General features: G+C 43.8%; 2 protein-coding genes across 3 annotated transcripts; one reads left to right on the top strand and one right to left on the bottom strand.

Annotated features, from left to right (window-relative positions):
* Positions 1–492: 492 nt before the first annotated feature.
* Positions 493–7,504, bottom strand: bckdha (branched chain keto acid dehydrogenase E1 subunit alpha). Of its 2 annotated transcripts, none has more exons than XM_013135665.3 (8): positions 7,371–7,504; positions 5,723–5,899; positions 4,724–4,810; positions 4,381–4,489; positions 4,002–4,163; positions 3,391–3,597; positions 2,423–2,564; positions 493–1,873 (listed from the first exon to the last, which is right to left on the bottom strand). In XM_013135665.3, exons 1-8 carry the CDS (start codon positions 7,482–7,484, stop codon positions 1,531–1,533), a joined length of 1,341 nt encoding a protein of 446 aa, XP_012991119.2. In that variant the 5' UTR covers positions 7,485–7,504; the 3' UTR covers positions 493–1,530. The 2 variants fall into 2 exon arrangements, with proteins under 2 accessions (XP_012991119.2, XP_019904159.2); XM_020048600.2 differs by lacking the exon at positions 7,371–7,504 and adding an exon at positions 6,406–6,703.
* Positions 7,505–7,732: 228 nt separating this feature from the next.
* On the top strand, positions 7,733–12,523 carry exosc5 (exosome component 5). Its single transcript, XM_010903041.3, has 6 exons — positions 7,733–7,879; positions 8,377–8,490; positions 8,607–8,728; positions 9,303–9,443; positions 9,754–9,843; positions 12,326–12,523. Exons 1-6 carry the CDS (start codon positions 7,783–7,785, stop codon positions 12,419–12,421), a joined length of 660 nt encoding a protein of 219 aa, XP_010901343.2. The 5' UTR covers positions 7,733–7,782; the 3' UTR covers positions 12,422–12,523.
* The last annotated feature ends 151 nt before the right edge of the window (positions 12,524–12,674 follow it).

Here is a 12,674-nt window from a genome sequence, read left to right as displayed (position 1 = left end):
TGATTAACAACAAACAGGAAATAAAACTAAGAACAGACAAAACAAGTCATGCAGTTTAGGTTAAAAAAACCGAGAAGTCAGATTGTAACAACTCTCCAACCGCCCTCCACAGAGCTGTCGGTGATTGTTTTTTAACAGGTGTTTCTGATTGATACATGTTGTTTTAGAGGTCATTGTAGTTGAGTGCTTTCCATTTTACTCCTTTAAGTGCCAAATGATACCTAGCGGAGATTACGGTGTATGCCACTGTGGCATATGCCGTAGACTGGCAGGAATTCCTCCCTGGACAGGTGTTGGACTGCTTTAGGGCAACCGGTCATAAACCATTGAACAGGTTAACAGGAATGAAGGCCAGCGCCAGGAACTCCCCAAAGACAATTCATGATGAGAGACCCAGAAATCTATCCCTATATATAGACTAAACTGATTTTTAAAGATAGCGGAGAGACCCATTTTCAGACGGTGAGCCACAATAATGCATTGCCAAAGAAGTCCTCATCACCACAGTATTTTTATTGAGTTTTTAGACACACTTTTAGAATGAACAAATATTGTCATGACTTCAGAATGTACAGTATTAGTGAAAAGTGACAGGTTCAGTTTACGGTACCCTCAAATTGTCATGGGGTTTACTCACTTATGTCACAAACCTCTCCACACGAGTGTCTATGGCAGCAAAATACTATCGGACTCAAACACTTGACAACACCACCAAAATAAAGCGTCTACAGTAACTAGTTAAACCGGTTTTACTCCACTTTCTGTGGATACTCCCAAAAACTGAAATTGATTTGAGAAATGCTGGTGAGCGGTGACTCGTGAAAACCTTTCATCAAGTCTCGTGCGGTGGTGCTTCACTCCTGGGATCGGCATCGGCGTTAACGGAACGATTTGTTTGGAAATCAATGAAAACAACTGTAGTATCGCATGGCAGAGGTGTGCACTGGTGTCAACTGGGCAAATTACAAATGCTTGTTGAGAAAATACCAGTTGAACACTAGTTGTGTAAGAATATCGTCAAACAACGGCCCCTAATTTATAATTTGATTAGTCAACAGTTCGCTTTCTCTCCCTCCATCCATTCTAAACTGGAAAAAAGTGTAGGAGTGTGTGATTATCTTCTAATTTCAGGAAAGTATATTTCCAAATACATCGGAATATTGATCTATGTGAAAGGTGATGCTTTTGCTGAAAGAGATGTGGTCTGGATTTGCACCCATGTTACAGCAGTATATGTTCACCAGAGGCAGTGACTAAAACTGCTGGACCAACCCAAAACATGTAATGGAGCTTTTCCCTTAAACATCAGCTGAACCCAGGCGGGACGTTCACAAAGGCAGATTTTGTCGTTCACTGAAGGCACAAACACCATAGCCCCAGAGGACACAACGTTGTGAAACTATTCAGACAACTTTTACTCATTAATAAAAGGATAACTTTAAACGGTCTAACTGATTCAACTAATAACACCACAAACCCAAGTGAACCTTCCACCATCAACCAGAGAATGAGCCGTTAGCTTGACGGCCGTTACTTGGCGTACGCATCCAGTGGGTAGTGGTCTTTATACTGCTGGATGTGTCTCCACATGGACTCCCTCTGCCGGATAAGGTTAGGGGTCATCTCGTCGTAGACGTCGGTGAACATCAGGTCGAGGTGGGGCTTGTGCCGCTTCTCCGCCTTCTCGAACGCCTCCATCACAGTCTTGCGGCTCTGCTTCCGCCAGCTCCGCTCGTTGTCCTCGGACCACCAGGAGCGAGCCGTCATGTAGTGACGCAGCCGGGAGATGGGGTGGTCCTGTTTGTCCCAGTAGTTGACCTCGTCCACGGAGCGGTAGGCGGAGCTGTCGTCACTGGTGCTGTGGTGGCCAATCCTGGTGGGGTGGGGGATGGGGGGGGGTCAGAGGTGAGATGCCGGGGCCAGATGGGGGTATAAACAAGACTGGCCACAGCGGTCTAAAAGCTCTCAGGTCTCCACAAGGGCATAGGGTGTGATCTCAGAATGGGCCTAGCTCAGTCCAGGCAGTACTGGTCTCATAAGAAACAAAACCAGCTGTGGTCCTTAAACCCACTTCCTGGAGTGTTTCTCAATCTTGGTCCTGCAGCCCTGAAGGGTACAGGTTTTTTTTTTTCCCTTATCAGTCACACGCCCGATTTCACTAAACAGGTGTCGTTACACATCCGGAACAGGTGTGTGAACGGTCAAAACAGAACTGAGCACCGTTTTGGGGCCCGGGGACCAGGGTTGGTAAACTTTGTACGTCACTACGATTTCAATGTCACTGTGTGAACAAAAACATTCCTGCCAAATGACAGGCAGACAGACAGGCATCTTCTATATCACCTAATCTTATGGAAACTCCCGCTGGCTCTCTTCCTAGCCTGCCTACCGGCAACATGCAACAACCTTTTTATCAGCGTACCTGTAGGTCATGGCCTCGATCAGGAAGGGCTGGTTCTCTGCCACGGCCCGTCGCCGGGCTTCCTTGGTGGCGTTGTACACAGCGAACACGTCATTTCCATCCACCCTGATAGACAGCATGCCGTAGCCCGGACCTCGGGCAGCTAGGAGCCCAAACAAGGCGTGTTATCGAGGGGCACAGTGCTCCAGGCTCAGAACAGGAAAGACAAGGCGAACCACACATCTTTGTCCTGTACACCTCAGACATTTTAGTCATGCAACACATTGGTTTAAGCCTCCAGGGTGTGGATCCACGTGGTGGTTTCATGTCGTTGCCCGTGGGCAAACCCACCTGACTTTAAGGTCTTAGTGATGAGTTGTCAGTGTTTAGTCTGCCTGTAAGAACACGTTTCAACCAATCACAGAGCATCATTTGACCAACCACATTGTAGGATGCGTCTAAACACGCTTGTTTAAAACGCAGCTTTGGTTTTAAAGGCTGAAATCAAGACAAACCGCGGCAGACTTTAAGATCTTATAACCAAGAATATAAAAGTGAAAAATAAAAGTGACAAAACAAATGTGTAATTTCTCAAAAAGAAAATCCCAAACTGTCCAGACCGTGGTTGAATAAGACGCCCGACACCTAATACTTATTGGGAGCACCTTTTGATTGGATGACAGCAGTATGGCTGTTGAATAGGTCTCCATCAAATTACCACACCTGGATTTCTGCTTCTTTATCCCACTCAAAATCCCACACAAAATCCAGTTTAAGGTGAAAAAAGGTCTGGCATGGGTACCGATTTCAGCCTCTACATAAACAAAAGGGGGTGGGAACATCTATGAAAGTAGTCACATCTCTAAAGCCACATCCCCTACCAAAACAGGGTCAGGGAGAACGCCTGGTTTTGGTTCAAAGTGCTGATTGCCTTTTTAACCGACAACTGATGAGGAAAAACCAAATCACCAAACCAGAATGGGTCTTACCGATGCCATCCCCCCGGTACTGCTCGTTGGTCGGGGTGGAGATGGCGTAGCCGTTGTTGCGGCAGAAGAAGATGAGCGGGCACTCCAGGGTGGCGGAGAAGTTGAACCCAGCGTGGGCGTCTCCCTCACTGGCCGCGCCCTCTCCGAAGTAACAAATCACAGCGCGGTTCGTGTTCTCTCGCTTTGCTGCGTATGCCGCCCCCGCCGCTAAAACACACACACACACACAGGAATTAGCACACACGAGTGGGCACTACAAGGTCACTGGTGTCGTTGCCGTCTGTCAATGTTGATCGTCTCTAAATCCCAGAGGTTCAGGTTTGAGACATGACTAAATAAGGGACAGTAAAGTGGAATGAACTGAATACCAAGAACCTGACCAGAAATAAACTTCAGGCTCAGTTAACCGTTAGGTAAATAGGCTCCAGACTTTTAGCCAGGCAGGGGTGTATTCATTCAGTTTTTTACAGAATAAATACACTCCCACACACTCAACCTCCAACGCTCTTCTACGCAGAACATTTGAAATTGGACTAACTTTCTGAACTGACAGCGACTGGGAGCGACCCGGGAGCCCGAGATACATGGCCAGACGGGGGACAGAGGCTCACCCTGTGGGATCTGGGTGGCGAGCGGAGAGGAGATGGTGATGAAGTTGAGGTCCTTGGAGCCGTAGTGGACGGGCATCTGGCGGCCCTTGCCCAGGTCGTCTGCGTTGGCGTAGCACTGTGCCATGAACAGGTCCAGAGGGAATCCTCGGTACATCAGCACGCCTGGCGGACAGAAACACTGGGGTCGTTAACCGAACAGTGAGACTGCATGAATTATTTAGCACCGTAACTAGCACGGAGTCAAACAGAATAAAAGGGACTGAAACAGGAAGTGGTATCTGAGCTTGTCCAATAAGAAGCAGGCATTTTTGTTTTCTACTCCTTAGTCTCAGTACCCCTGGTTGGGAACCACTGCGCCTAAACCACGTTGAATCCTCACCAGCTTCTCTGTACTGGCCGAAGACCAAGTCCTTGGAGTCAAGCGCGGCTGCGCTGCCTATGTGTGTACCCTCCTCTCCGTAGTTGGTCATATAGAAAGAAATACGACCCTGCAACACAGAGCAGAGATTCTCACTGACCGGACCCAGGAAGACAGCAAACTCAACATACACTTCATTACGGAGTGTGACTCTACTGACAAACACAACCCTGATTAATGGACCTTGTAGTGGAACAAATGGACCACTAATCCCTACATGGTGCCCCCTATGAACTATGGGTCGTGGTGAGAAGTAGTGCCCCATATGGAAAACGGAGTGTCACACCACCAGTCTTTTTCTCACCTGTCTCTGAGACTCATAGAGTATCCGGTCCATCGTGTTGAGAAGGGTCATCTTCTGGTAGAAGTTCACCACTGTCTCCTTGGAGAGCTGTGGTGGAAGGAAAAGACAACCCAACCGCTGTAGTTAACACTAAAGACATTTAGCGGTCATCCAAACTGACTGAAAAGTCAGTTCATACATTTTCCAACAGTACAATCTCTCTCTATGATGGTTCATATTGGCTGTTGCACTGTTCAATGGGCCTTTTGGCAAAGGGTTGTATAGTACTGTACCGTCTTACGAAGTACCATACTGGAGTATAATCTAGTACTGTACCGTCTTACGAAGTACCATACTGGAGTATAATCTAGTACTGTACCGTCTTACGAAGTACCATACTGGAGTATAATCTAGTACTGTACCGTCTTACGAAGTACCATACTGGAGTATAATCTAGTACTGTACCGTCTTACGAAGTACCATACTGGAGTATTATCTAGTACTGTAGTATTACGAAGTACCATACTGAAGTAGTATCTAGTACTGCAGTATTACGAAGTGCCATACTGGAGTATTATCTAGTACTGTAGTATTATGAAGTAGCATACTGGAGTATTATCTAGTAATGTACATTATTTAGTAGTGTAGAGTATTATTTAGTATGGTAGTGTTAATTAGTACTGTACAGTATTATGCAGTACTGTACTGGAGTAATGCACTACTGTATTAGAGTCTTAAATTGTCCCGTACTGCTAATATGTAATTAATATAAGAAATAATAATGTAGTAAATAGTGTAATATTCAAACCAATCTGTTTAGAAAGTAATGTAGAGTATGATATAGTACTGTACATTGTGTAGTACTGTAGACTATTATATAGTACTGTACGTTATGTAGTACTGTGGAGTATTATATAGTACTGTACATTATGTAGTACTGTAGAGTATTATATAGTAATGCACATTACGTAGTACTTCACTGTCTCCTGCAGTGGTAGCAGTGTCTTCATTGGTGTTTACCTGGGGGTCCTCTGAGGGGTTAATGATCTGCCCGGCCCGGTCCATCACCCGGTACACAGGGATGCCGGAGATCACATTGGGCTGGATGAACTCCAGGTGGTCAATAAACTCAGCCGACGCTCCTGGGAACTGCGGCTTCTCCTCCGAGGAGTCAAACGGCTGCTGCCTCAGAGCTCCCTGGGGCACGAGACATGGAGGAAGACAGGTGGAGACAGGAAAGAATTCATTAGCTAAACACACCACTTAGACAAAGGCAATTTCACTGGCATTTCCATGATGAACAGCCTTCTCCAAACAAAATGCATTGAGTGGATAACAAAAAAGCCAAAATGTAATCTTCTCTCCTCTGGAATCTTTCTGAGTTCTACATTTCTAGTTGTCTTAAATGTGTCAGGACCTACTCTAAGCCCCCACTGCCAGCCTTCAACCCCCACTGTATGCTCCTTGTAAAAAAGACATTATATTATTATTTATTACGTTTATAGTCTTGTACATTTATAATACTGTCTTTGTGTATTTTAACTCTCTCTCTTTAGGCTGCTGTTACACCCATATCTCCCTCAGGGGATTAATGAAGTTATATCTTTCCATCGATCCAAGAACATTAGTGATACAGTCTTTAGGACCATCTGTTTACAAAAACCATTCAAAGCTATCTTTCCAACACATCACAAAATACCTACCGGTAAAACAATACACCCTTCATGTGAATTTGGTTTTGTCTGCGTCATAAAAACCACTCAGAGTGCCATTGTACTTTTTTGTTTGGTCAACAATAAGCTGCTCACTGCATGACCTTCCAGCTGGTCCTGTAGAGGTCAGTTGGTATTTCAAAGGGTTTAAATCAAGGCACAACTTTAGATAGGCTTGGCGGCTAAATTAGATGCCCCTGGCCTTTTCTTGTTAAACACTTGGGTCCGGTTTCGCAGACACGAATTAAGCCTAGTTTAAGACTAAAACAACAAAATGTATTTTAACAATATTTCTTTCAGTCCTAGATTAGGCCTAATCCGCGTCTGCGAAACCGGCCCTTCGTCCACAACACCCAGGGGGTAATTTTAGTTGAGCACTAGTTCAATTTGGAGTCGAGCGATGTCTGACGTGTTCCCCACACCCCCGCAATTGACCAATCGGGATGCAGGTACACTGAAGTTGGAATTTTGGCTGTAAGGAGTGATCAAATATTGAGACCTGGATGGATGCCATGCTTAATTGTATTTCATTAACAAGAAAAATGTATGTAAAACTAACGAACGTTATCAAACTAACTAACCCAGGTTAAAAAGAAGGGAACACCGCTTTCCATAACAGCAAGTTACAAATACATCACTGTAAAGTAACAACTCGTTAACTGTGCCTCAAGTTTGTCACATGAATGGGCATGGGCCATTGGATTAAATGCCTTCTCCTGTCCCTATGTAATAACAAAAGAATAAAGTAATGAAATCCCTTTAACTTTAGTCATGTTGACGATTACAACATGCAAAACCAACATATTATTTAGAAGTGATTTGGATTGGTGACGAGGGCCCTAAACAAAAGGACGTTTAATTTGTTTGATAATGCTAGTCATATACATGTCTACGACTAGAGCCTAAAGTAGCAGTGACAGTTCCTCACGCATTGGTTAAGAGATGTCTTCACTCACATTGACTCTGAACGCCCTCTGCTGAAGTATTCTTGCTGCTTTCAGTCCTGTCGTTTGACGGACTGCATGAGAACAGACCCCGTACATTGTCTTCATACCTCTAGCCGTCGCCATCTTTACCACTGTTTATCTAGCTGGCTAAACGTCCTAGCTAGGTCAATCCGCTGTTGCCCTAGCAAAAATACAATAGCTAGCAGCGCATGCTAATATACGACAAAAAGTATTGGTAGATCTAAAATAATGTACTTGGTTTCAGCAGCTCCACGCAGATAGCTATGTGGTAGGCTAGGCAGCAATTCTGTGGAACCGACAAAAGTCAAGACTGAAAACCGGGAATGTTGCCATCATTGAGCGACCGCAGGATTACAAACACGAGCAACGTCAATTTACAGCGACAGTTTCTAGTTGCACGATGGAGGTGTGTGGGTCTTCGAATCCTACTTTGAGGGAGTTCGGCAGTGAACAGAATTTACTTTCACGTCCAGATGGTTCTTCATCCTTCGTCCAAGGTAAATTATTAATATAAAATAAGTTGTTGATTTAAAGTTTATATAAGCTGTTTGAAGCGCTGCACCTACGTAAACGCACCCATTCCTTCAGTCTGTATCAGTGTTTTTTTTTTTTATCACTGATAAATAATGACACGATATCCCCAACCCTTGTTGCGGTACGTATTGCGGTTTGACTTTGAGGGCAACGGTTCGATCCAACATTGACACATTTCAGTATATTTGTCGAAAGATGCAGCATACTAACCTAGAAGTAATGAGCTATATCGTGTCTGATGAGAGCACAATAATGAATACCAAGACTCTTTTTTTTAGGTGGTGGAATTACGTTAGCCTCCTTCCACACCTGTAGACATGTGCTTCTTCTGGTTTTAATTAGAGATATGGCAAATTTGGGTGGCATAAACTGGTCGGAAGCATATGTGTAGCGTTACAGCCCTAGTTCATAAGATGTGTATCAAAACGTTTTGTTCACTTTTTTGTTTGTCTATCTACAGGAGACACCAGCGTATTAGCAGGAGTGTATGGTCCGGCAGAGGTAAAAGTCAGTAAGGAGATTTATGATCGCGCTACCTTGGAAGTGGTCATTCAGACTAAAGTCGGCCTACCAAGTAAGTGAGGAAGGATGTCGTCTAACATAGCAGACTTACTGGGCACGAAGGATATACTTCCATAGAACAACACTAGATGGCAGTGTGACACAGACTGATTTTACCTTCTGTTTTAGGCGTTAAAGAACGAGCCAGAGAACAGTGTGTGAGGGAGACGTGCGAGGCGGCTCTTCTCTCGACTCTTAATCCACGCTCATCCCTCACTCTCATTCTCCAAGTGGTCCATGATGATGGCTCCGTATCCTTTAGTGAAATTAAATCCCGGTTTGGATTCTCTCGTAGGAACATTCCTTCTCTCGCTCTCTGGTTGGTGAAGGGACAGAGTGTAATAAATCATAATCTCAAATCTGTATTTGTGTTAGGGACAAACATCACCTATTCACTTCTCTATTTACACTTTTTTTTTTATTGCAGTTATTCAGAGTGGTTAATGTTAGGGCTAGTTTTGGGATGGTGTTAAAATAGAAAAATTACCTGGGTGGTTAAGTTTAGGAGTTGATTTTGAATGGTTAGGGTTTTGGGATAGGATCCAAACAAGAAAAATCCAAACAACACTTTTACCAGGCTCAAGGTTTTTTGTGTTTTCGACGACAACGGCCTCGTTGAGTAAACCGCAGGCTCCGTTTCTGAGGCTTGCCAGTCCCATTCCTGTGCTAGACAATCTTTTATATTGTGGGTGAGTCTAGAAGTATTGACAACCTACATTTTGAGGGACCCGGACAGACATCTTACTGTGCAGTCTGGATGCTGTGTTCCTCCCTGTTGCTTCGGAGGTGTGTCGGCCACGTTCCTTATCCCCTCCATCCTCCCAGCTGTTGGCCTGCTTCCTGAACGCAGCCTGTATGGCCCTGATGGACGCAGGGCTGCCAATGAGCTGCCTGTTCGCTGGGGTCACCTGTGCAATCGATGGCGATGGCCGGATCATCATAGACCCAAGCGCAGTGCAGGAGAAGGTATATGGCTTTACCAGCCGAAAGACACATAATGTTTCTTCTGCTGCAAAAATTTTGATGTTTTCCGAAATAATTTATTACAGACTGCATTTTCTGGTCTGGTCTGACTAATCAAAGACACACCTCTACAGCTGAAGAAACCTGATTAACATTTAAATTCACTTTTACATTACATTATTTTACACTCAAAGTTTTACACTTTTTTTTTACAATATCATTCCAATCTATGTTAAACAATTGAAAACTGCACTCTTGGTAATTAAGACATGCTGTTCAACCTGGACTTGCTGTATTGCTTTTCCTCACGTAGGAAAGTCGAGCTTTGATGACCTTTGCAATAGACAGTAAAGAGCGCAGAGTGATGATGTCGTCTACCAAAGGATCTTTTACAGTTCACGAGGTCAGTCAAAATCCTCATTTGAAAGCACTGTTTGTGTTCCACTGGTGGCTGGACAAATGGGTGTATTTTTATCGCTACCAAAGTGAAATACTGTTCTTTATTCACCCGCATTGAAAGATATTGACTGGTTTGTAGATTATTTATTCTAAAATATAAAAATGTATGGCTCCTCACTTTAGATCTCTGTTATTAAAGAAGCTTCCATTGCAACATTCTGAGTTCTAGTGGATCAGTCTGCAACTATGTGATGACATGTGATGAGTTGCCATCACAAGTAATTTCTTTCAAAAATGTCGGAACAGTAGCATCAATGGCTGCTCTGAATTCTAACAGTATAGCTCCAACTATAACCATGTTCTGATTTTTATGTTGTCAGTTCCCTGAGTTTGGGAAATTCAACACTGCCCTTCTTCATATGCTTGGTGATAGCTTGCAAAGTGAACCTGTTCCCGACAAAGTATAATCTGTCAAGCACAGTTCTCTCTGTTTATACAGCTCTGGAAAAAATTAAGAGATCACTGCAACTTTTTCGTTTCCTTTCCAAAAAAGTTGGAAAGGAAGGTTTTGGGTGAGGAACAGAAGGGTTAAAATGAAGAGACCACTGCAAATGGAACACTTCTGTTCCTCACTCAAAATGTTCCTTTTCCACTTTTTTGGAAAGGAAAGAAAAAGCTGCAGTGGTCTATACATTTTTTCCAGAGATGTGTATAGAGTGGGGAGAACAAGTATTTGATACACTGCCGATTTTGCAGGTTTTCCTACTTACAAAGTATGTAGAAGTCAAATTTTTATCATAGGTACACTTCAACTGTGAGAGATGGTATCTAAAACAAAAATCCAGAAAATCACATTGTATGATTTTTTAATATTTAATATTGCATGACATAAGTATTTGATCACCTACCAACCAGTAAGAATTCCGGCTCTCACAGACCTGTTCGTTTTTTCTTTAAGAAGCCCTCCTGTTATCCACTCATTATCTGTATTAACTGCACCTGTTTGAACTCGTTACCTGTATAAAAGACAACTGTCCACACTCTAAATCAAACAGACTCCAACCTCTCCAATGGCCAAGACCAGAGAGCTGTGTAAGGACGTCAGGGATAAAATTGTAGACCTGCACAAGGCTGGGATGGGCTACAGGACAATAGGCAAGCAGCTTGGTTAGAAGGCAACAATTGTTGGCGCAATTATTGGAAAATGGAGAAGTTCAAGATGACGGTCAATTTCCCTCGGCCTGGGGCTCCATGCAAGATCTCACCTCGTGGGGCATCAATGATCATGAGGAAGGTGAGGGATCAGCCCAGAACTACACAGCAGGACCTGGTCAATGACCTGAAGAGAGCTGGGACCACAGTCTCGAAGAAAACCATTAGTAACAATACTCCTTCATGGATTAAAATCCTGCAGTGCACGCAAGGTCCCCCTGCTCAAGCCAGCGCATGTCCAGGCCCGTCTGAAGTTTGCCAATGACCATCTGGATGATCCAGAGGAGGAATGGGAGAAGGTCATGTGATCTGATGAGACAAAAATAGAGCTTTTTGTTCTAAACTCCAGTCGCTGTGTTCGGAGGAAGAAGGATGATTACAACCCCAAGAACACCATCCCAACCGTGAAGCATGGAGGTTGAAACATAATTCTTTGGGGATGCATTACTGCAAAGGGGACAGGACTACTGCAACGTATTGAGGGGTGGATGGATGGGGCCATGTATCGCCAGATCTTGGCCAACAACTTCCTTCCCTCAGTAAGAGCATTGAAGATGGGTCGTGGCTGGGTCTTCCAGCATGACAACGACCCGAAACACACAGTCAGGGCAACTAAGGAGTGGCTCCGTAAGAAGCATCTCAAGGTCCTGGAGTGGCTTTGCCAGTCTCCAGACCTGAACCCAATAGAAAATCTTTAGAGGGAGCTGAAAGTCTGTGTTGCCCAGCAACAGCTCCGAAACCTGAAGGATCTGGGGTAGGTCTGTGAATGAGTGGGTCAAAATCCCTGCTACAGTGTGTGCAAACCTGGTCAAGAACTACAGGAAACGTATGATCTCTGTAATTGCCTCAGAAAGGTTTCTATACTAAATATTAAGTTCTGCTTCTCTGATGTATCAAATACTTATGTCATGCAATAAAATGCAAATTAATTACTTAAAAAATCATACAATGTGATTTTCTGGATTTTTGATTCCGTCACTCACAGTTGAAGTGTACCTATGATAGAAATTATAGACTTCTACATGTAAGTGGGAAAACCTGCAATGGTCCTGCAAATGAAAACCTGCAGTGTATCAAATACTTGTTCTCCCCACTGTATATACATACGGGAGAAAATATATTTACTTTGCTCAAGGGCATATTGACAGATGTCTGAACTCAGATTAAAACTGGTCATTTTTCAGTGACTAGCCCTGAGTTTTAACAGCTAGGCTACCCATCGCCTTGTCTAATCAATATCCCTGTGTTTGTCTTTGTTCCCAACCTCCATTCAGCTGCATCAGTGTGTAGCCATCAGCCAGAAAGCGTCAGACAACATCTTTGAGTTCTACAGAGAATCTGTCAGACGAAGGTACTCCAAGAGCGTCTGATTGGCCAGGCTCCTGCTCAGCTCAGCTCCTTTGTTGTCTTGTCATTTCCTTCTTTTTACAGACCGAACCCTTTGTGTGTTTTATTAAAATCTTTGGAAGTGATTGGTTGTTGTTATTGGTTTATTCATATTAATATGCCCGTATTGTTTTGTGTGATAAACCTTCAGTAATTGACACCGGTGAAAATGAAAATAAAATTATGAATTGTGTTCACAAAGATGGGAAGGAAAGCTAGATGTTTAGTCAAGTGCAT

Source organism: Esox lucius, chromosome 1 (assembly GCF_011004845.1).
Source record: "Esox lucius isolate fEsoLuc1 chromosome 1, fEsoLuc1.pri, whole genome shotgun sequence".
Lineage (NCBI taxonomy): Eukaryota > Metazoa > Chordata > Actinopteri > Esociformes > Esocidae > Esox > Esox lucius.
This window is presented reverse-complemented; position numbering and strand designations above follow the sequence as displayed.